The sequence below is a fragment of the Xyrauchen texanus genome, chromosome 5, assembly GCF_025860055.1.
Source record: "Xyrauchen texanus isolate HMW12.3.18 chromosome 5, RBS_HiC_50CHRs, whole genome shotgun sequence".
Lineage (NCBI taxonomy): Eukaryota > Metazoa > Chordata > Actinopteri > Cypriniformes > Catostomidae > Xyrauchen > Xyrauchen texanus.
Genome location: NC_068280.1, coordinates 32,090,622 through 32,116,209, shown reverse-complemented (window position 1 = coordinate 32,116,209; position 25,588 = coordinate 32,090,622). Strand labels below are relative to the sequence as shown.

At 42.4% G+C, this 25,588-nt stretch overlaps 1 protein-coding gene across 3 annotated transcripts in view; it reads left to right on the top strand.

The window, feature by feature from the left end:
• zmynd10 (zinc finger, MYND-type containing 10) overlaps positions 1 to 24,722 on the top strand; it is a 65,621-nt gene extending 40,899 nt beyond the window's left edge. For all 3 annotated transcript variants that reach the window (XM_052127549.1, XM_052127548.1, XM_052127550.1), the window contains 10 exons: positions 10,229 to 10,345; positions 10,463 to 10,516; positions 10,676 to 10,828; positions 10,991 to 11,079; positions 11,236 to 11,327; positions 11,425 to 11,597; positions 23,193 to 23,318; positions 23,512 to 23,633; positions 23,741 to 23,866; positions 24,240 to 24,722. In XM_052127549.1, coding sequence (XP_051983509.1) covers positions 10,250 to 10,345; positions 10,463 to 10,516; positions 10,676 to 10,828; positions 10,991 to 11,079; positions 11,236 to 11,327; positions 11,425 to 11,597; positions 23,193 to 23,318; positions 23,512 to 23,633; positions 23,741 to 23,866; positions 24,240 to 24,339 — 1,131 coding nt within the window. In that variant the 5' untranslated portion in view covers positions 10,229 to 10,249 and the 3' untranslated portion in view covers positions 24,340 to 24,722. The remainder of the gene's footprint in view (positions 1 to 10,228; positions 10,346 to 10,462; positions 10,517 to 10,675; positions 10,829 to 10,990; positions 11,080 to 11,235; positions 11,328 to 11,424; positions 11,598 to 23,192; positions 23,319 to 23,511; positions 23,634 to 23,740; positions 23,867 to 24,239) is intronic.
• The last annotated feature ends 866 nt before the right edge of the window (positions 24,723 to 25,588 follow it).

The window sequence follows — 25,588 nt, the reverse complement described above, 5'->3', positions numbered from 1 at the left end:
TTGGGTTACCAGATTTCTGTAGGTGAAATCCCCCAATTAGATCTTGACACTTGTTCAGTTTGGAAATATTCTGCCAGGGTGACACTTTAGTCACACAATCTGGCAACCCTGATCACGCAAGCTCTTTCTCCACAGCGAAAAGTTTAGTGATGACTTGTCCTTCCTAGTGTTCACATTAATCTTACACCACTGAAGGTAATGCGAGTTCCCCTTCCGTCGTTCTCTCCACATTGTGTCGGAGAAGCGACACTAGGGGTCTCTCTTGAGCGCCGATATTCACCTCTGATCTTATTGAAAAGGGCCAATGGGAGTTGGCAGTCAGTATTTGCATACCTCGCCCCCGGACATACGGGTATTTAAGTGGGGCAAATACGGGAGTTCATTCAGAAAATTTCTTCGGAGCCAATGGTCTGTCTGCAGTTTGCTGCGAGTTACACGGCACTTAAACGTTCCTGTTTTCCTCTGACGATCTGCATGCTGTTGGATCTTGACGGCGCACAACAGCGGCTTTCTCCTTCTCAGTGCACGGCGTGCATTGTTGCCCCTGAGCGCTTCGACAGCGCAGACACTTACACACACACACTGTGTATTAAAAGAGTTTTTACTAAAAGAGTTTTTACTAAAAGAGTAATTTTCTCTAAAAGAGCAAACACAGCGGCGTTGAACGTCCTTTTAAGGACGCGTCTTTTTCAAGATGCCTTTCCGCCCCTGTGTCGTTCCTGGATGCGGTAGAGTGCTCTCTGCTTCAGACGGCCACAGGCGCTGTCTCGTGTGTTTGGGCCGCGATCACACCGAGGCGGCGTTTGTGGATGGTTCATGTTCTCACTGCGAGAACATGACCATGACCATGTTGCGGTCGCGGCTTGCTTTCAACAGAAAGCAAACCACCCCAGCTGCACCCCGCATTGCTCCTTCTTCCCACGGGATTAAGGACGGTGCGGTTGGCGCTGGGGGCGATTTGGGGGCGGCAGCGGGTGCAGTTTCGCCGGGTAACCCCCCTCGAACCTCCTGTTCCCCGACACGCTCGCTGGTCTCCGTCCACGCTCGCGGCGATAGCGGCTAGCCTCACGGCCCGGCTGTCTATCCTCCCGAGTCTGAAGCAGATTAGCTCGCCGCTGCATCGGAGAGTGCGGTGTCTGATGCCGAGGACTCCCCTGGACTGCCGCCTTCGGGCCAGCAGGCTCAGGCTGAGGCCGACGCTCAGATGTCTGACATGCTTGCCTGGGCCGCCTCGAACCCTCCATCCTCCCCACAGCCTTCTCGGTTGGATGATTGGTTCCTGGGGGCAGCGCGCCGTTCGCGGCCTCGCATCCCCCGGTCCCTTTCTTCCCGGAGGTGCATGATGAGCTGACATCTACGTGGAGAGCCCCGCTCTCCGCTCGTCTAGGTGCCACCCGCTCCACTCTCTCCACCCTCGACGGCGGAGAGCGCCACGGGTACGACGCGATTCCCCAGGTTGATAGGGCAGTTGCGCACCATCTATGCCCCGGTAGCCCTACCTCCTGGCGGGGTCGCCCCGTACTCCCATCCAAGCCCTGTAGGACAACATCCTCACTTAACGCGAAGACCTACACTATGGCTGGACGCGCTGCCTCCGCCCTGCATGCGATGGCCCTCCTGCAAGTCCACCAGGCCAAAGCTCTCAGAAACATGCACGGGGGTGGACCTGATCCTGATGTGCTGCAGGAACTGCGCTCAGCAACCGACCTCGCCCTGACAGCGACGAAGGCCACAGCGCAGGCACTCGGACAGACGATGGCCACCCTAGTGGTCCAGGAACGCCATCTTTGGCTCAACCTGGTCGAGATGCGTGAGGCTGACAAAAACCGCTTCCTGGACGCACCTGTCTCCCAGATTGGCCTTTTCGGTGACACCGTCGAGGACTTCGCCCAACAGTTCTCCGCTGTGAAGAAGCAGACGGAGGCCATTTCGCACATCATGCCCCGCCGCGAGACCTGCCGCCACGGGCCCTGCCCCGTCTGCCCGCCGAGGGCGTCCCCCTGCGAGGAAACCAGCTCCTGCTCCGCCTCAACCCGGGCCCAGCTCTCAGCCCCAGCGTCGAGCACTCCGCAGGCGGCGCACACCCCTGTCTCACGAACCCCCTCCAGGACCCGGAAGGCTCCCAAGCGTTCCTGAGACAGCCGACCCAGAGCCGAAGACGTTAGCTCCGGAGGTGGTAAGACCGCTCCGTCCCCCGGTGGAGGGCCGGGAGGAGAATCCTTTCCCTGACGGGGGCTGTGGTACCCACATTCTCAATAAAAGAGCATTTCCTTTGCCTCTGGGTCACCTGGCCCGCAAATGCCGTTTTCACGGCAATGTGCTTTCAGATCACAACAGTCCCGGTACACCGGAGGCGGCGATCCCGCCTTCCGCCTGCCCATGACTGTCCCCCGGCCGGACGGTTCAGACGAGTCCAGAGGATGCCAACATCAGACCTCCTCCTCAGTCAAGAACCCGCCCCTGCCGGGCGCGCGGAGCAAGGTAAGTGCTTTGAGTCTATTCTCAGCACCTCAGCCTCAGGCCGCAACGAAGCCGCCTGACGCTGCATTACCTGTTCTGCCCCGCTGCGAGGCCCCGCCGGGTACGTCCAAAATACTCGTCCCTTTGGTGCCCCTAGCGCAGAGCTGGGAAGCGTGGCTTTCGCTTCCCAATGCATCACGCTGGCTGCACCGGACCATTCGACTCGGTTACGCAATTCAGTTTGCCCGGCCCCTTCAGGGGCGTCCGCTTTTCCGCAGTACACGGCGAGCACGCCAGTTCCCTGCGCACGGAAATCGCGACCCTCTTAGCCAAGGGCGCGGTAGAGCCCGTCCCTCCAACCGAAATGAGGAAGGGTTTCTACAGCCCTTACTTCATTGTACCCAAGAAAGGCGGCGGCTTACGACCAATCCTGGACTTGCGAGTTTTCAATCGGGCCTTGTTAAAACTCCCGTTCAAAATGCTTACGCAGAGAAATATTCTGGCTGGTGTTCAGCATCTAGATTGGTTCGCAGCGGTGGACCTGAAGGACGCGTACTTCCACGTCTCAATTCTGCCACGACACCGACCCTTCTTACGGTTCGCGTTTGACGGCCAGGCGTTTCAGTACAAAGTCCTCCCCTTCGGCCTGTCTCTGTCCCCTCGCGTCTTCACGAAAGTCGCAGAGGCGGCCCTTGCCCCGCTACGAGTAGCCGGCATCCGCATTCTCAACTACCTCGACGACTGGCTCATCCTAGCACACTCTCGAGAGTTACTATGCACACACAGAGACCAGGTGCTCCGGCACCTCAGCCGCTTGGGGCTTCAGGTCAACTGGGAAAAGAGCAAGCTCACTCCGGTTCAGAGCATCTCTTTTCTCGGGTTGGAGTTAGACTCAGTCTCAATGACAGCACGTCTCACGAGCGAGCGTGCTCAGTCGGTGCTGGACTGCCTCGCTTCCTTCAAGCCAGGCACAGTGGTCCCTCTAAAACTCCAGAGGCTCCTGGGGCATGTGGCGTCATCCGCGGCGGTCGCGCCGCTGGGGTTGATGCATATGAGACCACTCCAGCACTGGCTCCAGACTCGAGTCCCGAGACAAGCATGGCACCGCGGCACGCATCGGGTAAGGATCACCCCCGCCTGCCTCAAAACACTCCGACCCTGGACAGACCTCTGCTTTTTACGGGCAGGAGTGCCCCTGCAGCAGGTGTCCCGACGCGTCCTGGTCACAACCGACGCCTCCCAGTCCGGGTGGGGTGCCGTGTGCAGCGGGCACGCAGCAGCGGGCCGTTGGAAAGGGGCCCCGCTGCGTTGGCACATCAATTGCCTGGAGTTACTGACCGTCCTTCTTGCTCTCAGGAAGTTCCTCCCGTTAGTTCGGGACAAACATGTCCTCGTGAGATCGGACAGCACCACGGTGGTGGCGTACATAAATCGCCAAGGCAGCGTACGCTCCCGCCACATGTCACAACTCGCCCGACTCATGTCGCTGCATGCCACTCACATCCCCGGCAAGCTCAACGTCGTAGCGGACGCGCTATCACGACAACGCCTGCCCGGCGGGGAGTGGAGGCTTCACCCCCAGTCGGTCCAGCTGATTTGGGAACGGTTTGGCAAGGCCCAGGTAGACCTGTTCGCCGCCCAGAAAACCTCCCACTGCCCGCTCTGGTACGCCCTAACAGAGGCTCCCCTCAGGACAGACGCACTGGCACACAGCTGGCCCTCGGGGCTGCGCAAGTACGCATTTCCCCCAGTGAGCCTTCTTGCACCGGTGCTGTACAAGGTCAGGGAGGACGAGGAGCAAGTCATGTTGGTGGCCCCCTACTGGCCCACTCGGACTTGGTTCTCGGAACTCAGGCTCCTCGCGACAGCTCCTCCCTGGCGAATTCCCCTGAGAAAGGACCTCCTCTCTCAGGGACGGGGCACGCTCTGGCACCCGCGTCCAGACCTCTGGAACCTCCAGGTCTGGTCCCTGGACGGGACACGGAAGAGCTAGCCGGCTTACCGGCGACTGTTGTGAATACCATCAACCAAGCCAGAGCCCCCTCTACCAGGCACCTTTACGCCCTGAAGTGGCGCTTGTTCGCAGATTGGTGTTCTTCCCGAGCCGAAGACCCGCAGAGATGCGCGATTAGGTCAGTGCTTCTGTTCCTACAGGAGAGGCTCGACAGGAGGCTGTCCCCGTCCACCCTCAAGGTGTATGTTGCCGCTATCGCCGCCCACCACGATCCTGTAGACGGCAAGTCTTTGGGTAAGCACGACCTGATCCTCAGGTTCCTGAGAGGCGCCCGGAGGTTGAATCCCTCCCGGCCAGGCCTAGTTCCCTCCTGGGATCTCTCGGTAGTCTTGGCAGGACTCCAGAGACCTCCCTTCGATCCGCTTGAATCAGTTGGACTCAGGGCCCTCTCTCTTAAGACGGCCCTGCTGATCGCGCTCGCCTCCATTAAGAGGGTCGGGGACCTGCAAGCATTCTCTGTCAGCGACACTTGCCTGGAGTTCGGTCCGGCAGATACGTCTGTGATCCTAAGACCGCGACCGGGCTATGTGCCCAAGGTTCCTACCACACCATTCTGAGATCAGGTAGTGAACCTGCAAGCGCTGCCCCGGGAGGAGGCAGACCCAGCCCTTTCGTTGCTGTGTCCAGTGCGCGCCCTGCGCATTTACCTGGACCGCACACAGAGCACCAGACACTCTGAGCAGCTCTTTGTCTGCTTTGGGGGATGGCAGAAAGGGAATGCCGTCTCCAAACAGAGGCTCGCCCACTGGGTTGTCGACGCCATCACACTGGCTTATCACACCCAGGCCGTGCCCCTACTCAACAAGGAGCTCACTCAACAAGGGGTGTTGCGTCCTCGTGGGCACTGGCCAAGGGCACCTCCCTAGCAGACATCTGTAGAGCCGCGGGTTGGGCAACACCCAACACCTTCGCGAGGTTTTACAACCTCCACGTTGAGTCGGTTGCGTCTCGTGTTTTCTCAGGTCCGAGCCCGTAGAACTCGGTAACACGTAGACCGACCGGCCGGGTGGATCGCTTGAGCCCAGCGCCCTTTTCCTGACGTCAAGGTAAAGTAGTGCGCCTTCTTCCCAGGGCGCCCCACTCCGAGTCGGGCCCCTGGTCGATTCCTCCCCAGCCCTTCGGGTCCGCGGTTCAGCGGAGGAACTCACCGACCCAAGCCACTGCGGGTACCCTGATGGCTTCCCTGTACTGGTATAGGTGCTCCACAGGTAAGGCCTCCTGCTCGGACTCCCCCTCTGTGTAATTCCACGGTTCTGTTCCCTTACGAGCGGACCCCCGTGTCTCCCTTAGGCAGTTACAGCTGCCTCGGTCGCCGTGCTGTAGCAACTCCCCCCTTTCGAGGCTGGAGCTACCACCGCACTATACTTTCCACACGAGCCCTAAGACGGCCGTGTGACGTGTCTACCACTTTTCCTCCCCAAGAAAAAGGGCAGGTGTGGTCTCCGCAGGGTCTGGGTTAGACCCCCTTCCCTATATGCGTGTAAGGGCCCCGGCCGTGATTTCTCTATGCGAGAAACATAGAGAGAAAAGAGGCCCAGCCAGGCTGGCCCGTTCCCATGTTGGCAAACATCGCCTTGTTCCCCTCCCAGGGTAACTAAAAGGACTCCGATGTTCTTATGGGGCATTGGGGAAGGGTACGTGCAGCCAGGTACAGACGATGCGTGGCACTGGATGAAATCCCTGCCCGCCTCTGTATCGGCGGTCCACGTACAAGGTTCAGCGCATGGCAAGATTGGAATGGGTCCCCTAGTGTCGCTTCTCCGACACAACGTGGAGAGAGCGACAGAAGGGGAACGTTTGGTTACGTATGTAACCTCCGTTCCCCGAGGGAGGGAACGACACGTTGTGTCTTTCCTCCGCCATGTCGCTGAACTGTTGTGGCCGGACCATTTCCGGCTCCTCAGAAAAATCCTGAATGAACTCCCGTATTTGCCCCGCTTAAATACCCGTATGTCCGGGGGCGGGGTATGCAAATACTGACTGCCAACTCCCATTGGCCCTTTTCAATAAGATCAGAGGTGAATATCGGTGCTCAAGAGAGACCCCTAGTGTCGCTTCTCCGACACAACGTGTCGTTCCCTCCCTCGGGGAACGGAGGTTACATACGTAACCAAACGTTTTCAAAGGTTTCACTCACTTTAAAAAATGGTCAAGAAAACATTTTATCTTTCTATAAAAGGTGCAGTATGTAACAATTTAATGAAATTGTTGCCCTTTTTTTTGCAAATGTATGAACGGCTTGTAACATAACTTAAAAAAAAAACGAGCCCTTCCCAGACTTCCTTGGTTGCCTATTAAAGCCTGTATACGGATTTTCATGCGAAGGGAGTGGGTCGCTGATGTGACGTTTATGAGCGCTCCAGAGAGCCTTGCCTCAGTGCTTCTCTTCCACTATTCAACAGCGACAACAAACTGCAACACTAGGTAACGTTATCTTAGAAATGGAATCCAGCAAATGTCCGGCTCCCAGCACAACACTGACTCCTACACAAACTCGGAGTAAGCCAAAAAAATTATTATCAACTGAATCCCATCTGGTTAAGCGGAAACGTGATTGTGGTCGAGCGAAAACTAGAGTGAACATCAGCAGGACATTTGATTTCTGGAGGGACCTTTGTTTGGTTTTGGAGATCAAAACAGACCCCGAATTTGTGTTCTTATCGGACAGGTAAACTTACATAACTGCAAAGCATCTGAAATATAGTGCCATAAAGATTGATCTGTGTAATTTTAGCTAAACTACAATAACACATGAAATGAATGCTAGACAATGTTCAAGATAATGCAAAAAGACCCATTCATTTGTGTAACGTAACTTGGTTATGCAGAAAATATACACATTCTATTATTATAAAACAATATCGCATCAATATATCAAAATGACAGTTGTGATGGAATCACATCAACATCCACAACTGAACGGTGTCAACAGCTACTGTCGTCATCCACCAAATTTAGCTAACAGCTATTGATAAAGCTGGCTGGCTAGCTAGCTAACGCTGACATTGACTGCATTTATACAATAGCCTATGTATCATGCAAAGAAAAGTGATTACTTCAAACTCCTGTCTTGCATAGCCAGACTTATATCCATACATTGTTTTAGCCCTGTTCCAGCACTGTTGAGTCACATATACAGTCTCAAAGTTTGTAGTAAAACAATCATAGCTGTGCAATTTTAATTATGCTACCTCATCTGTCAGCATGATGTCGGTGAATCACGTTGCCTCCTTGTACGTCACGTCATTGTTTTGGACGATTAACGCATCCCTAAGGAGTGTGCGCATGAAAACGAGCAAAAGGTAGCTGGTTGCAGTTCACTTAACGGCCACAGGTGTCATTAATAACAAGGGTTTCTCAATCTATAATGCACCGTTAAAAGACAAATTTTTAACACAACTGTTTAAGCATCCTTCGTAGAAACAGCCCACACTACCTTTACTAGTTCAGTTATTGGAGTAGAAAATATGCATATATTTGACAGTGGGTGATCAATCTAGAAAAAAAAAGTTTTCATGATTATAATGTGGATTCTTTTCACAAAATTCATCATAAAATACAGTAACAGAGGGTGACAGGTGCATTCTATGGCCATGTGTCCTAAGGGTCAATGAAGTGATGCTCATTTTTGTCCAGATCTATTACATTAAAAATACATTATTACATTTCTGGGGCTTAAATAAAGATATGTCAAAGTCTCATTAAAAGCTGAAATTCCTGAAATTTGCATAGTGTAGAATAATCTTTATAATATTGTTATTTAATTATTTTTTTTAAATAAAACAATTGTGTTCAAAAATATAATTTATATTTAAAAATACCTTTATCCACCAAATCAAAGTCATTGGGTGAAACCAACATAGGCATTGTGTTGTTTATGTTGACCATGAAAAAAAAAAAAACATTAAACAGAGCGGACAGCAGACCCTCAAGACTGAGCATGAAGTTTTAAAAAATATCTGATAATCATTTTGATATTTTTGTGAAAAGGCGCAAATTGTTCATGTCATTTGGTGTAACCTTATATATATATATATATATATATATATATATATATATATTTATTTATTTATTACACACACACACACACTTCAAATACAATTATTTTTTTGGCACCACTGTATGGTTACATAACAATGGACCCTTTTCACATTTCCAAGTGAAAAGTGTCTAGAACCGAGAATACACTATTTAGTGGGGTGAACTTTTATAGCTGTAATTTTGAGTCAATAGCAAATATTATTTTTTAAATTCCAAGGTGCTCCAATAGAAACGAAAAAAAAAATTGCTATTACTTTTCCACAACTTTCCATATAGGAAAAAAAATGGATAGCGGTAAATTTCGACAGTCAGAAAAGAAAAAGATGCTTACTGAAAAAATTCACTGTCACTTCCTGAGGACAGTAACACATGGTTGCTGAGACATAGGATCTATGTGCAGGCTTTAATAAAAAATTATGACTGTCAAACAACAAACGGGAACTCAAAAAAAACTAGAGGGTATTTATACATACAAAAGCTAATGAGGGAATGGAAAACAGGTGAGAACAATCAGGAACAGATGGCAGTGATGAGGGCAGTGCATATTGGGAAATATAGTCTGGGAAAATACTTCAAAATAAGAGTCTTGGAAACATGAGGGAGACAGACTGTGAAAATGATCCTCAGCAGCTATATTTGAAACCCCATAGCAGCACCAGTGTCTAAATTTTTTTAATAAAAGGGTAACATAACATTAATGCATTTATATATTTATTCTCTAGTACAGTGTTTCCCAAACTGGGGGAACTGTGAGGTGACAATGGGGGTACGCAAATGACATTCTGAGATTTACCGTTCTTTCAATTTCATCACAGTCTAAAATAACATTCAAACCCAGTTCATGTATTTCTCACTGGCAAAAGTTATTTTGTGTGCCCTCTAGTGTAGAAACACCAAAATGGTTGTGTCATAAAGGTCAGAAAAATATGCAGTGAAATAACCTGATATCTTGCGGTTAAAAAATGCATTTACTCATGCATCGTGCGTCACACAAGCATCTTTTTTTGTCAGCCCAGCCCAGTGCTAGGTGACATAGTAAAATACTTCACTGTTTTACCAGACTCGAACATGTCAGTCGTCCATGATTTTAGTTTTTTTTATTATTTTTTTTTTCGCAGTTTAAAACGTAATTTGTATTTAAGGTTAGATGCATATGGAGATTTGATTCTGATGGTGTAAGTTCATAAGCTTTGATGACAGGTGTATCAGACATTCAGTGCCACCAAATAATTTTCCATATTCACACACAGTAATTTTCAATCCCATTTCACGCATGGTAGTGACCTGTTTTTACATGCATGATGTTTTTTCAGCAAATGAGCTCAGCCTTGCTAGCAGTGTCAAATGAGACATAAAAAGCACCTTGAGCTGACTGTGCAAATGCACAGAGTGCTCGAATTCGGCAATGCCGTACCTGCAATGATGCGCAATTCCAGGCACAGAACCGAACGCTATTCTTGCATACTGCAACATGATGAGGGGGGAGTTTTCAAGTTATGCAGTTATATCTATGGCATAGAGAGGGTACGCGAAAGGATGTTGAATGTTTGAAGGGGTACGCCACTGTAAAAAGTTTGGGAACCACTGCTCTAGTATATAGTACTAGAGATTAAATTATGTTTAATTTGATGCACTGAAAAAGAAACCGAGTTATGTGCATACACATGAAAACATTTCAATAAATGACAACTGCTGTTGTTGTACTTCTTCCAGATACCCACTCTGGTACATGCAATGATACTGACAGAAGTCTGGAAGCATAAAGTGTTTACAATAATTTGCAAACTTCAGGACTTTAATCCAAAGAGCACCTTTCTGCTCTACATGGTGGTGAGTGTGTGCAATAATGGGCTGCTTAATACCATGTAATCTACAGTTTTGAAGCCTGTACATTTTCCTCTAATTTCTTTGAGCCATTGCATTTTTCTCTTATTTCCACAATTGCAGATTCATCATGAAGCTACTATTATAAACCTGCTGGAGACAATTATGTTCCACAAGGTAAGCAGTTCTTCATTTAGAAGACAACATAGGTTGTCATATATCTGGTTTGATTTGTAATTTTCTTAATACATTTTTATGTTATTCAAATAAATGGCCTTGGAGAGGGTTGTAATATGAAAATTCTTAAATGTTGATGTGTGTGGGATACACATGCAGGAGTCCAGTGAGGCTGCAGATGATGCTGTACTTGACTTGGTGGATTATTGTCATCGCAAACTTACACTGCTGGCAGGACGCTCTGTCTGTGGAGAGATCCCAGCTGAGAACCCAATAACAGATGTACAGATTTCAGCCACTGCATCTTTACAGGTGAAGAACACAGTTTTCTGTTGGGCCATTAACAGTTAAGGGCAGGCTAATTCCAATACTGAAAAGTTGTCTTAACATTTTCCTAACTGTCCATCTAACTTATCCAAAATATTCAGATGTAGCACAATGACTTGTTTATAAACTGTATACTGTTTGTTGTAGGATCTGCAAAGACAAAATGATATGTTAGAGTTTGACATCTCTATCAAGGCTCTTTCAGTGCTATGCTACATCACTGATCACATAGAGAGGTATTATTGTACTGTACCACTGGGAAACAATATTTAACAGATTATATTTTACAGACTATAGAAATGCACTAATAAATTATATAAATGCACTAAACTAACAGTTTAAATATAAATGCCTAATAATAACAAATGTTAAAAATTCCCCATCTTATTTAGTTTGAGTTTGAGTGTGCTCTCAAGGATGCTGAGCACTCATAACGTGCCATGCCTGCTGGTTCATTTGGTGGAAAATTGCCCATGGAACAGAGGTAGTCTCACAGTTGTATTTTAGCATATGTTTTGTATTTCTTCTCCCTTCCCTTATCTTATCACAGTCAGAATTTATACTTTTGTCTCCATCTGTAGGTAAATTAGAGAAGTACACAGAGGGGAAGTGGAGGCCTATCCTGCCTGAGGATCAACTAAAATTGAATAAACATGATGGCCAGGTGTGGATCGCTCTACTCAACCTGATACTTAAACCAGACTGCCAAAGAAAATATGATTTCAATTCCTTTAACAAAAATCAACTCTTAAAGGTAAGACTTTCCATAGGTGCAGCAAAATGTGCTTTTTTAATATCATTGCTGAGTGAGCCATTATAAGGTTACTATAGGCTACTGTATTAAGTTTATAAGTAAAAAAACATACCTGCAATAGAGAGCAAATGTGCCTGCCCACCTTTTCAGCCATCTTGGTTCCGGAAGTATTTTCCCCATTCATTTTTCCTTAGGGATTTCTTAAAATTTTTCATCAACCCTTAAACGCAAACCAAACCTCAAACGCATTGGGCCATTCCATAAATTATATTTTTTATAATTATTTCATGTCTATTTAAATTTACTATCACAGAATATCTTTTTTTAATTTATTTTTGTATTACAAGAGAAATGAGTACTATATTCATAAAAATAAATACTATGTCACCTTGACTTTCTGTGCAACAATGAACTATCAACAACAATTGACTTGATTTACATTTGACATTGCTATTAGATGAATAAACAATTTAAAGTAAACTTATAGCGAGTACAACACATGAACAGTATGACTTGACTGTTGTCATTTGGGTATACTACTGAAATGATGCAAGTTGTGCATCTATATTTACTCAACAAGTGCCTGAGGAGATACACATAAAATACACATAAGCTATACATAAATTACACATACAAAACACATGTACAGATTATATGTTATGTGTTGCTCAATATGTGTTTGACAGCGAGTAGCATCTCATGACATTTAAGGGTGAAAATAATGAATCCTGTTCTAGCTTTGTCCTAATTTGCTACATTATCTCTATAATTGCAAATGGGTCTTCCAAATGGACAATGAGCCCAAGCATACCTCCAAAGTTGTGGCAAAATGGCTTATGGACAACAAAGTCAAGGTATTGGAGTGGCCATCACAAAGCCCTGACCTCAATCCGATAGAAAATTTGTTGGGAGAACTAAAAAAGCATGTGCAAGCAAGGAGGCCTACACAAACCTGACTCAGTAACACCAGTTCTGTCTGGAGGAATGGGCCAAAATTCCAGCAACTTATTGTGAGAAGCTTGTGGAAGGCTACCCAAAATGATTGATCCAAGTTAAATAATTTAAAGGCAATGCTACCAAATACTAAAAAGTGTATGTAAACTTCTGACCCACTGGGAATGTGATGAAAGAAATAAAAGCTGAAATTAATCATTCTCTCTACTATTATTCTGACATTTCACATTCTTAAAATAAAGTAATTATCCTAACAGACTTAAGACAGGGAATGTTTTCTACGATTATATGTCAGGAATTGTTAATGTATTTGGCTAAGGTGTATGTAAACCTCTGACTTCAACATCAGAAGTTTACATACACCTTGGCCAAATACTTTAAAACTCAGTTTTTCACAATACCAAAGACCCGAGATATGTAAGAGTGTCAATTGTATTTATTTTTTGCCGTTCCATAAATTATATTTGTTATAATTATTATCTATTTAAGTTTACTATCACAGAATATCTATTTCTTTGTGTTACAAGATAAATTATGGAATGATATTAATCTCATTATTATTAATGAATGCACACACAATTATGCATGTACTAGATAAATGTTGTGAATGTATTTTACTAACCACAAACAAATGCCATTTGATTTGAATCTGTGGAATTCGGGATTGAATGATTGTGCAGCGATTTGTACAAATACAGACATGTTTGCAAATAAACATGTTCTATTCTACAATAATAAATCAAAAATTGCTCATGCAAAAATGAATCCGTGCATTTGTGGATCAGAAGACACGCGTACATTTATTGACATCTTGCTCGAATCGATCGTGTTCGGTTCATTTGGATTTTGAGACTTCCTTTTCGCAGTTTACAGCATTCCACCCACACACACACACAACTAACGAACAAGCCAGTGCTATTCATTAACGTGAACACGATTCGTAAATGTGTGTCACTATACAATGAAACAAATGCTTTTCAACCGGTGTCTGTAGAATTAAGAATTACATAAATGTGCAGCAATTTGTACAAATAAAGTCATGTTTATGAGTATAAATGTTCTGCTTTGTATTAAAGTGTGACAATTTCCGCGTGCAAAAAGGAATCCGTGCATTTGTGGATCAGGCGACACGCGTGCATTTATTGATTCCTTGTTCGAGTCGATCCTGTTCGGTTCATTTGGATTTTGAGACTTTCTTTTCGCACTTTCAGCATTGAGGATCCACACGCAACTGAAAGGCAAGGCAGGCAGCTACTTTTATATACTTATTATCCATGTTTTAAAGGTTCTTCGGGAGAATGCGAACATTGTCCATTATCACCTGTTCTAAAACCAGGGCAGGCCAACTCTGTAATTCTCTGCGACTGCCATCTAGTGGTAGCTGCCTGCCTTGCCTTTCAGTTGCGTGTGGATCCTCAGTGCTGAAAGTGCGGAAAGAAAGTCTCAAAATCCAAATGAACCGAACAGGATCGACTCGAACAAGGAATCAATAAATGCACGCGTGTCGCCTGATCCACAAATGCACGGATTCCTTTTTGCACGCGGAAGTTGTTACACTTTAATACAAAGCAGAACATTTATACTCACAAACATGACTTTATTTGTACAAATTGCTGCACATTTATGTAATTCTTAATTCTACAGACACCGGTTGAAAAGCATTTGTTTCATTGTATAGTGACACACATTTACGAATCGTGTTCACGTTAATGAATAGCACTGGCTTGTTCGTTAGTTGTGTGTGTGTGTGGGTGGAATGCTGTAAACTGCGAAAAGGAAGTCTCAAAATCCAAATGAACCGAACATGATCGATTCGAACAAGATGTCAATAAATGCACGCGTGTCTTCTGATCCACAAATGTACGGATTCATTTTTGCATGAGCAATTTTTGATTTATTAATGTAGAATAGAAGGGAGAACGGGGTAATGTGAGACACCCCCTGTATCTAGGCAACGGAAAACATTTGTGGTCAAGTGACCATTATTTTTTCAAGCCCCTCCCATTTCCCCTTGGCCATTAAGAAGAGGACCTTATGGCGCTGTGGTAAGCATGTTTTTTTCACAAAAATATTTTTTTTGCATGTAAAAGTAAATTTTCTTGCTGTCAACTTAATCAACTGTTGTTCCAAAGCAAATTGATTCAGGTAGAAAAACTTATATCATACATGTTGATAAACTACCAACATATAAAACCATGTGATTATGCTAGCTGAAGATTAGCCTGAATTGCTAAGAGAGATCATTTTTTCTAAAATGTAGCGGTGGTGCAAAGTGAGACAAATGCTGTGGGGTAAAGTGAGACATGAGGCACAAGTTAAGTTTAGTCTTAAACATATTTTAATGTAATAATACATTACATATGTTTTATTTTTAATGTCATAAACATTGTAGAAAAGCCATCATGCCAAGGCAATACACCAGGAAGACAACCTGGGGCAAAACACCCCTCAAGGAGATGGAGAGTGCAGCCGCTGAGGTCAAGGAAGGAAAGAAGTCTATAAGAGCAGCTGCAAGGGATAGAAATATTGACAAGTCAAGCCTCTAAGATTCATAAAGAAAAAAAAGAAAGGGGAAGTAAAATCAGTAGCCTGGGGTGCAGTAGCTGAGGCAAAGAGAATATTCACAGATGAGATGGAGGAGGAGCTTGCCAAACACTTGAAACTGGAAAACCAAAAAAGAAAGCAACCAAAAAGAAAATCATAGTTAGCAGCTCTGAGGAGAGTGATGTCCCTGTCCCAATTGATAATGTGTCTGACGAAGAGAGCTCTGAGGATGAGAGAAGTGATCCAGGAAACACAGATCTGTCCGTGGGTGACTTTGTCATAGTTAACTTTGCAACCAAACAAAGGAGCATCCGTTACATTGGCATGATTGAGAAAGTTGAGGATGACGAAATACTTGCACAATTTCTCAGAAGAATCCAGGGAAACACGAAAGAGTGGGAGAGACCCACGTTTGATATAAAGGAAAATGATGTGGCACATGTTCCTAAAAGTGATGTGGTGAAGAAGCTGTCTCAAGCTAAAAGGCCTGGAGGAACCACACGGAGAGAGCAACTCCTCATCTTTCCCTGTAACCTTCAGGGCTGGAATGTAGAGTAGACCTAGTTGTAGAGCATGACAGTAGGCTGGTGTTCTAATCCAGGTGGGTCTAGTCCTGTGTTCTGCGGCCCAGGCTGTTCTAGCTGGCTCTAAGGGTCTTGTGTTCTGACCCCCAGACACTAGCTGGCTCTAAGGGTCCTGTGTTCTGACCCCCAGACTGTGTTCTAATCTAACGGGTTCTATCTGTCATTTGAATGTTAATTAAAACATTTTGAATTATATTATGTTGTATTTTATTTTGTTCAGAGTTACTTTCAAGTGTTTAGAAAAACAATGTGCTTAATTGACCAATCCCCATGATTCTGTTACTATTCCGACATTAGTTTTTGAATGTGTGGTTGTCAAGCTAGCTGTCAGGATTTTAACTGTAACAACATGTGTTGTTATGGTAGCTTCAGAGTGGAAAAAGTAAGTGGATCAGTTTACCCCCAGCTGGTTCACTTTACCCCATTGATTTCTCTGGTCTGTCTCAGTTTACCCCTAAGATGGGGTAAAGTGAGACACAAGACCACTTTTTAAAAAACAATCATATTTTCACTGCCCTTCGTCCTGAATACATTCTGATAATGTCCATTGCTAGGAAACATCCTGAATTAATGGGAAATGTGTACATTTTACTGATATATCATTTTAGCTCGCTTAGAGGGGAGCAAATGTAAAAAATGTCTCACTTTACCCCACTCTCCCCAACATGTTTATTTGCAAACATGTCTGTATTTGTACAAATCGCTGCACAATCATTCAATCCCGAATTCCACAGATTCAAATCAAATGGCATTTGTTTGTGTTTAGTAAAATACATTCACAACATTTATCTACATGCATAATTGTGTGTGCATTCATTAATTATATTGAGATTAAAATCATTCCATAGGACATGTCCGTAATTTATAGCAAAACATCTAGCATTAATTCGATCGCAAACAGATTCATTAAAAGTAGTTTTTACTCCACCACATGTGTGACATCATTAACCAACGTGGTTGAACAACCAATTTGCGACAATACGGTTTCGGGAAACAGTTGTGACTAGCAAGTTGATTTCTTCAACAGTGCATCGTACTACGGTAGTGGAGCAGCAAGTTACGTCGTTATACGGGAAACGCACCCCAGAGCCGTTAAATATGAGAGTTGCGAACATAGACGGTTGAGACAGTGATCTCGCCGCCGCGCGGTCACGTGATTCGTGTAGCTCTCAATAGTTCCAAACAAATTTCGTTGCCAATGATTTTAAGCGGGGCAGAAAGCAGCAGCTATTATTGCAGCAATTATCGGTAAATATTGACGCATAATGTACATTGCTTATTATGTTGACACTAAAATGACTTGCATATAATAGCATTTTTTTTTTCTGGGGAGTAGCAGAAACACTGCATTAATACGTTTTTGTGTTTAATTTTGGAGGGAAATTGGCTGCTCCCATAACATAGAATATATATATATATATATATATATATATATATATATATATATATATATATATATATATATATATGTATGTACTATGTATGTGTGTGTGTGTATGTATATATATATATGTATGTATATATATATATATATATATATATATTTAATGGTGTTGTGCAGGTTTATGTGAATGTATCATATAACATTAGGATGTTAATAATTATGACCATAGACACTCGAGAAAAATATATACAGTAAATACTGTAAATGTATTATACCTTATGGGAACAGTCCCTTCCCTCCAAAATTAAACACACAAAAAATGTATTCGATTCAAATATATATATATATATATATATATATATATATATATATATATACATCTGACTAATTAATGTCATTTTATTAATAGATTGGTGTGCCAAGAGTGACATTAGTCTTCATGTAGACTGAGTTAAGCAAGAGTCTTGTGACAAATTATAATAGGAAATTATGGCCATAAAAAATCATAGTACTTGGATACTTAAGTACATTTGAAGGCAAATACTTTTGTACTTTTACTCCAGTGAATGTTTAAAGGCAGCACTTCTACTTTTACTTGAGTAATATTTTACCTTGAGTATCTTTACTTTAACTCAAGTACATGGTATGTGTACTTCGTCCACCACTGAGAATCTGCCATTGCTGGTTCAAAAAAAATTATGCGTCAAGCCTTCGTTAGTAATTAAAAATGTCACTTCAGAATTAGTATCACGGCTTGTGCTGTTTCGAAAAAGTTATTGGATAAACAAGGATGGATGTGTGTGTGTGTGTGTGTGTGTGTGTGTGTGTGAGTGAGTGAGAGAGAGAGTGAGAGAGAGAGAGAGAGAGAGAGAGAGAGAGATAGATAGAGCATTTGTGATCACCTGATGCCACTCCCAATCAGAGATGCTGTACGCTTTCTGAAGATCAGCTTTCTCAGATGAAAAATAGCATCCAAGCGGGGGTATTTCTTCCTATTTCGTGGTGCCTGGTGCATAAGAGTCGATCACTTTAGCAACTGCAATGTCCTTCGCCATTTTAAACAGCACCCATTGTGTAATTAATCAGTCTGTTGTGTCTCTCAGCTGTGATGAGCCATAATGCTGAAGTTGTTCATTTAAAGCCATTTAAAGCTATTTCCTAGCTTTAGTAGTATTAATACAAGTGATCATTAAGAGCTGTTGTATGTAGCTAACATATGTAATGTAAAAAAAAAAAGACAAACAGTAGCTCTTAACACATATGTATGTATGTATGTATGTATGTATGTATGTATGTGTATATATATATATATATTACATATGTACAAATACAGATCTGTTATATACAGATAGTGCAAGGGAATGTAATGGCAGGAGGTAGGATATGTTAGATAAATATAAATAGACTAAGCTGTGTATTGCATATAATTATTTCTCAATGGGGCAGTTTTAACTGTTTATGAGATGCATAGCCTGAGGGAAAAAACTGTTCTTGTGCCTGATGTTTCTGGTGCTCAGTGCTCTGTAGTGCCAGGCAACAGTTCAAAAAGTTAGTAAAGGAAGTACAACCTCTGCTGAGCCGTTTTCACAATGAAGTCAATGTGGATCTCCCACATCATGTCCTGTGAGATGGTAGAGCACAGGAACTTGAATGACTCAACTTCTGCTACAGTGTTGTTTAGAATGGTGAGCGGGGTCAATGTTGTGGTGTTCCTCCTGAAGTCCACAATCATCTCCACTGTTTTGAGTGTGTTCAGCTCCAGATTGTTTTGACTGCACCAGATAGCCAGCTGTTCAACCTCCCTTCTGTATGCAGACTTGTTGTCATCTTGGATGAGGCCGATGACAGTAGTATCATCTGCAAAATTCAGCAGCTTGACAGAGGGGTCCTTGGCAGGGCAGTTGTTCGTGTACAGGGAGAAGAATAGAGGGGAGAGCACACATCCCTGGGGGGCATCAGTGCTGATCTTATAGGTGCAGGAAGTTCATTTCCCAAGTCTCACTAGCTGCTGCCTGTCTGACAGAAAGCTGGTGATCCACTGACAGATAGAGGTGGGAACAGAGAGTTAGGTTAATTTAGTCCAGAGAATAGCTGGGATGATGGTGTTGAAAGCCGGACTGAAGTCTGCAAAAAGGATCCTTCCATATGTGCCTGGTCTGTCCAGATATTCCAGGATATTTTGCGTTCCCATGTTTATTGCATCACACACAGACCTGTTTGCTCAATAAGCAAATTGAAGGGGATCCAGAAAGTGTCCAATGATGTCCTTCAGGGATGATGTTAGAGCATTTGAAGCAGCTGGGAACTTCGCAGTGCTCCAGTGATGTGTTTAAGATCTGTGTGAAGATGGGGGCCAGCTGGTTGGCACAAGCTTTTAGACAATAGAGATTGCTAAGACATGTGACCAACTGGGCGGCAACGTCATCAGAACGCAAAGAATTATGGGTATGTTTGGCCCGTTTACATAGGCTGGCATCGCATAGCAGGCTAGTGGCATGAAAATAATAAAAAAATTAGCGCGAAAAACTGAATATAATCCTACAAAATGCAGCGGGCTAAAGAAAACATTGTCGGACCATACCGCCTAAAACTACATCCTAATGCAAAGACGAGATATGACGAGAAAATAAAGGGAATCAAAGGACTGGATTCTTACGAGCATAGTGACTGGTCAGGGGAGGTCAACCTGAAAAGGCTGTGTTGTGGTGCTTTTGCAGACAGCCTGAATGTTTGCAGACATGGTTGCTTGCAGCCAGAGAAGAGTTATGGCAATGCGATGCTTGCACATGTCTGTGACTTATCACCCACAACCTACCTCATACATTTCCAGTTATCTTTTCTATGGACTCTTTATAAATGTCTTCATCTAAATGTATTTACATGTTAAATATGTAAAGAAACTGAAATTAAGTTGGTTGTTACTACCATTTAAGTTGTAATTGTGTGTTGCAATCCAAACTGATTTTGCACAATTCTTCCTTAATACAGATAAAGGAGGCAGAATTTCATTCAGTCTTTGTGTATTTTATTTACAGAGATGGCTAAAAATCATTACATGTGAGAAGTGACATTACAAAATCTTTTGAAAAAAAAAAAAAATATTATTAATTTACATATTAGATGTGAGCATGGTGTATAATTCTAACACGACGGCTTCACAACAATACTTTTATCCAGCAAAGTCTTATCCTCCCCCTCACAAGGCACCACATATCCCAGGCCCAGTCAGGATCACACTCCAACATTTCATAGGCAGGTTTGCCTGCAAACACAGTCACCAAATAAATAGCTATGTAGCCTAGACGTACAACATTTAAAACTGATTAACGTTACGCTTTAGTACATTGGTAACTTAAGCTCATTTTCTAGCCATTTCATGCTAGTTAACGGTTAACATTGGCCTAACGTCAAATCTAATGGTCTGGTTAAATCAAACAAAACACGCTGGTTATTTGCCCACAACATAACATTTACAATTACTCTCTGTAATTTAACTTTGTGAAAATGCTTTCAACACACCATCATGTGTGGTGGAGTGTTATCGAAGGTAATCTTGGGCCTCCTTACTGCTGCTATCCATGCCATTCGTCGCACTTTTTGTCACCTCTGAAACATGGCTTGTTCTATTATTTTTCCACGCTGGAAAACGATAAAAGGATTTTCCGTTCTTAAGCTTTATGCCACTTCTATCGTGAGAACGACTATTGCAGTTTATAACACAGCAGGTAGACGGCATCTTGAACACTGCGTTCTTCCCTCCATGCAATCAAGTCTGGCGCCTTCTGTTTGTGCCGCGGATTCCCAAAATGCTTTGCGTTCACCACTGGTAATACGTCACGATGACGTCACATTAGCAATCTCTATAGTTTGAAACACCGTCTGGGCCCTGTGCTTTCCTTGACTTTTGTCAAGGAAAAGCACACACGTCACACGTCCTCTTCACAGATCTTAAGATCAGAGGTTGAGTGGGCGGGTCACAAGAGGTGTTGATGTTTGTGTGAAATGAAGGTCAGAGTGGGTGTGGGGTATGAGACTGGGCTTTTCAAATCTACAGTAAAACACATTCATTCAGTGTTTGATATCCCTATATCCCTGTTGGGGATGTTATCTTGTAGTTAGTAATGTCTATTGGTTTCATGTTGAATATTTTAAACAATAAATATATTATATTTAATATCTGATTGGACAACAAGTCAGAGGAGTGAAAAGAGTCAGAGTATTAATGGTTTGCTAACAGGGTAATAGTAGACTGCCTTGCAAAGCCAAAATGCAGTAACTACGTCAACACTGAAACTGAACCGGTGCTTAATTTGAGTCGGATCCTTCTGGATTCTGTTCCGGAAAATTAATGATTTGGGATATTTGCATTCCGGTAGTTGTTTAGACGATCCGGCATTAACCAAAGTATTGTCTAATTGAAACATTTCTCTTTGTTTGTTTGTGTGTGTGTGTGTGTGTATTTGAGAGAGAGAGAGAGAGAGAGGTGCAGGTGTGCCAGCTTTCTTTATTAGTGCAAAATCTCTCTCATTGGTTGATGCTTGTAGTTGCATGTGCACTGAGCACAGGAAAGTGGAGAACGAGCATGTTGGCTAATTTCAGCAAAAATGTAAAAAATACATTTTATATTCAAATATCTTTTACATTTATAAGTCAAGTTTATATTCATTATTTAAAAGTGAAAATAAGGCTGATAGTGTTATTAATCAAAAGACTTCACGAGAAAATGAAACCGCACCCCTGGACAGCTCTGAAAATAATGTTAATCAGGAGGAAATTTCAATTCATGTGAAAATAGGGTTTAAACACAAAATCCAAAATATAACAGATGACTTTGATCTACCAGACTCATATCCACCAAAAAACTTTAAAAATCTGTTTGGGAGCATTTGAATGACCAAGGGTTACTGAAGTAACTGAAATCATATAAGGTACACAACATTGGGACAGGATGTTTCACAAGTCATCCAAAAGAAACTAGTGAGTTTAATATTTCTTTTTGTGGTGCTATAAAAGGGATGAATTGAGAGATGCAACTTTTTGTAATGTTCAAGCATGCCTGGGATGTAGAATGCAATGTTGTGCCCACTATTGGAGAGTCTGTTATTAATAATTGCATATTTTTATTTATATTTAGTATATTTATACGTTTTTATAGTTTATGGCTGCGCTTAGAGTCCATATATCCCTTAGAAATGCGTCCACTAACCCATTCAATTGTGATATGAAATTAATTGTTTTTCTTAGTTCTGTTGCTTATTAAGAAAATGTGCAAATAATGTAGAACCGTTTACCCATTTTGTTTCTCAGACAGTAATCTAACTGTCAAAAACACCCACCAGGTCCATGGGTCATTGTTTAGTGATGTCATTGTGTGATCTGGGAAAGCTGAGGTTGTATGGTCAGCATTGGTCTCTATGCCTCTTTATCATTGTTTTTGATCCCGCAATTCTTAATTTACAAATTAAGCACTGAACTGAAGTAAAATGCCTTCAGAGATTTACATTGTCCAGCCAAATGTGGATTTTCAAATGTTCACCGTTTTCTCTGAATGTGATCATAGTAGAGCCAAACCCACCTATCACAGGGCAAATCATAGTTTTTGAGACCCAATTCAGTACTAAATAAATTCTGATAAAAATGTTTAGTTACTGTGTTTTACCTTTGCAGGTCATTAAAGCAGATCGTTTTTTTAATAAAATGCAGCTCCAAGTCACTAATTCCACAAACCCTAGTATCTGAAAAGATTGATCAGTAAAATCCTTCATTCAACTTTTTCAAACACATGCATAATATTTTACAAGCCTTTAGTGTCTTTACAAAAGTAACCACTGTTTAATTTGTTTATTAATTAATTTATTTTTTGCCAATAAAATCATTACAACACAAACAACATACAACACAGTGTATGTACGTACTATAGTTGTACAACACCAATTGCAAGGAATCTTTTGTAAAATTTAACTTCTTTAATATTGCTTATTGGGACAACTCCTGTATATTTATTTGACATAAAATCAATAATTTTTCTCATAAATATTTTTAGCAGTGTAATCCTTATAGTTCGTTATCATTTGGAATGGATTGTTTCATAACCTATCATTATGATTCTTTATATGACTTTGTGTGCAGCTTTGTGGGTATTTGACAGAGGCTGTGATGGATCAGCTACCAAACCTAGTTGATCTCAAGCAATTTCTCAGTCACCTTGCTGTCACAGATCCTGTGCCCCCTAAAAAAGATCTTGTCTTGGAGCAGGTACTCTAACAAACACACATACACAAGCACATGCACAACACCTAATCTAATCATCCGTGTAGTAAAAAAGGATAACCTTTGATATTTTCATGTCTCCCTGTAAGTGCAACCCAACATTACATTCTTTACGTTGGCACCTACACCAATATAGCAGTGGTGGGATTCTAACAAAACACCTTTCACATTCTTTCAGGTGCCAGAGATATGGAATAGTATTGTAACAGAGAACTCCAACAAGTGGAAAGCCATAGCTAAATACCAAGTTACAAATGTTTTCAACCCCTCTGGCAATGACTTAAGAGATCAAGCTAGCAGGTGAGAGGAACTTGATTTAATGTGTATCTGAAATTTATATTCCGAGGCATGGGGAGAAGATTAACTCTTAATTCTGAATAATTGTTTGTCTGTGCCCTTGTGATCAGGTTGGCTCAAACATATAATCTGGATGTGATGGAGAATCTAATCCCAGAAAAACCAAAGTGTGGAGTCTGTGGAGCAATGGGTGCGAAACGCTGCTCCCGCTGTCAGGGAGAGTGGTATTGTAACAGGTATATCAACACATGAGAATACAAGTTCAAATTTAATTTCTGAAACATAAAATAGACAATAATATTTTTTTCCCTCTGAGGTAACAGTGCAGGTTTGCTATCAATCAAATTCAATACAGTTGGTGCTGCCCCATACAATTTTTTAAAGATTTATCAGTCCTTTGCTACATTAATACTTTGTATCTTTACACTTCAGTTTCTTGATGAAAGACTTTAAGGTTTTAGTTTTGCCAGTATTTTTTTCAGCCATACTGTAGCACTTGTACTATAGCAATCAATCTTTAAATCACTTTGACAGACCTTGGAAGTCCCAGCCTGAAGAGGTACAGGATGACATAACTAGTAATTCTATTTGTCTGGCATTTCTTTGTAGGGAGTGTCAGGTGAAACACTGGCCCAAGCACAAGCCTGCGTGCAAACTTATGGCAGAGGCCATGCAAAAACTACAGAAGGAATTCCACATCACAAGCTAAGTTACAGGATTGCAAAATAAAGAGGAGGGGGTTCAATACAGTGAGAGCAACAAAGATGAATGCTGTGTAACACAGAAGTGCATTAGAGACTATGAACTGTTATACTGCTGCACTAATTGTGGACACGATTGGAAAATGGGAAAGGATATTAGCAACTGTTCCTGATTGTACAGAGTTTGTTTTATTAGCTGCTGTACTATGTTTTGTATGATGGATCAGAATAGGTAAGAGATAAGTAAGCTTTCGTATATACACATTCTTTGTATGTGTTTATGAACATGATTTATATTTTATTTGGTTTGAATGAACAACTCGATTTGGTATGAAACAACCAGAGTTTTATTTTCATTTTTTTTTTATTGGAATGCAACCTTTACACCATAACCTGTAAACTGATATGTAATGATTAAATACATATTGAAATGATAAAATATTTTTGTAATTTTTTAAAGATGCTTTTCATTACTTATTGGTGTGATTGGTTTATTGGGCGCTTGTCATGGAACTTTAAATGAGGGACATGATCTAAAAATCACAATTTTGTTGAATGATAGTTGTGACAGAAATATGCACAATGGACCCTTTTCACACGCATGCGTTCACGAAGCGGAAGCAGTCATATTTGGTTAAACTTGAACGGCAGTGAATGGGGGACCACAGCTAATTTAATTCTTGCTTACACGTTTGTTCCAAAAACAAAAGAAAAAATCAACAATTACACTTTCACAGCTTTGCAAAAGAAGTAAAAAATATACAGTACTGGATAACAGCAGGAGGAAGAGAGAAACAGGCCAAATTTTCTGCAACTATTTCAACTGCTGAGTTAGAAGCCTAATTGCAGCTATGGTAACTTTTCCAGGGTAATATAATACAAAGTACAATGTTATAAATTTACACTAAATATTTAAAAAATTGGAAATATAAAAAGTTTGCTACATTTGCATTGTTAAAGAAGGTGGAAACAAGGGTCCATTGCATAAAAAAAAATAAATGAATAAAACTGTGTGTGTGTGTGTGTGTGTGTGTGTGTGTATATATATATATATATATATGGAAAAGTAATTGGTACTTTTATTCACCAAAGTGGCATTCATCTGATCACAATGTATAGTCAGGACATTAATAACGTGAACAATTACTATTACAATTTGAACTTAAACTACTTCAAAGAGTTATCATCAAAAAACCCTCTACGTGCAGCAATGACAGCTTTGCAGATCCTTGGCATTTCAGCTGTCGGTTTGTCCAG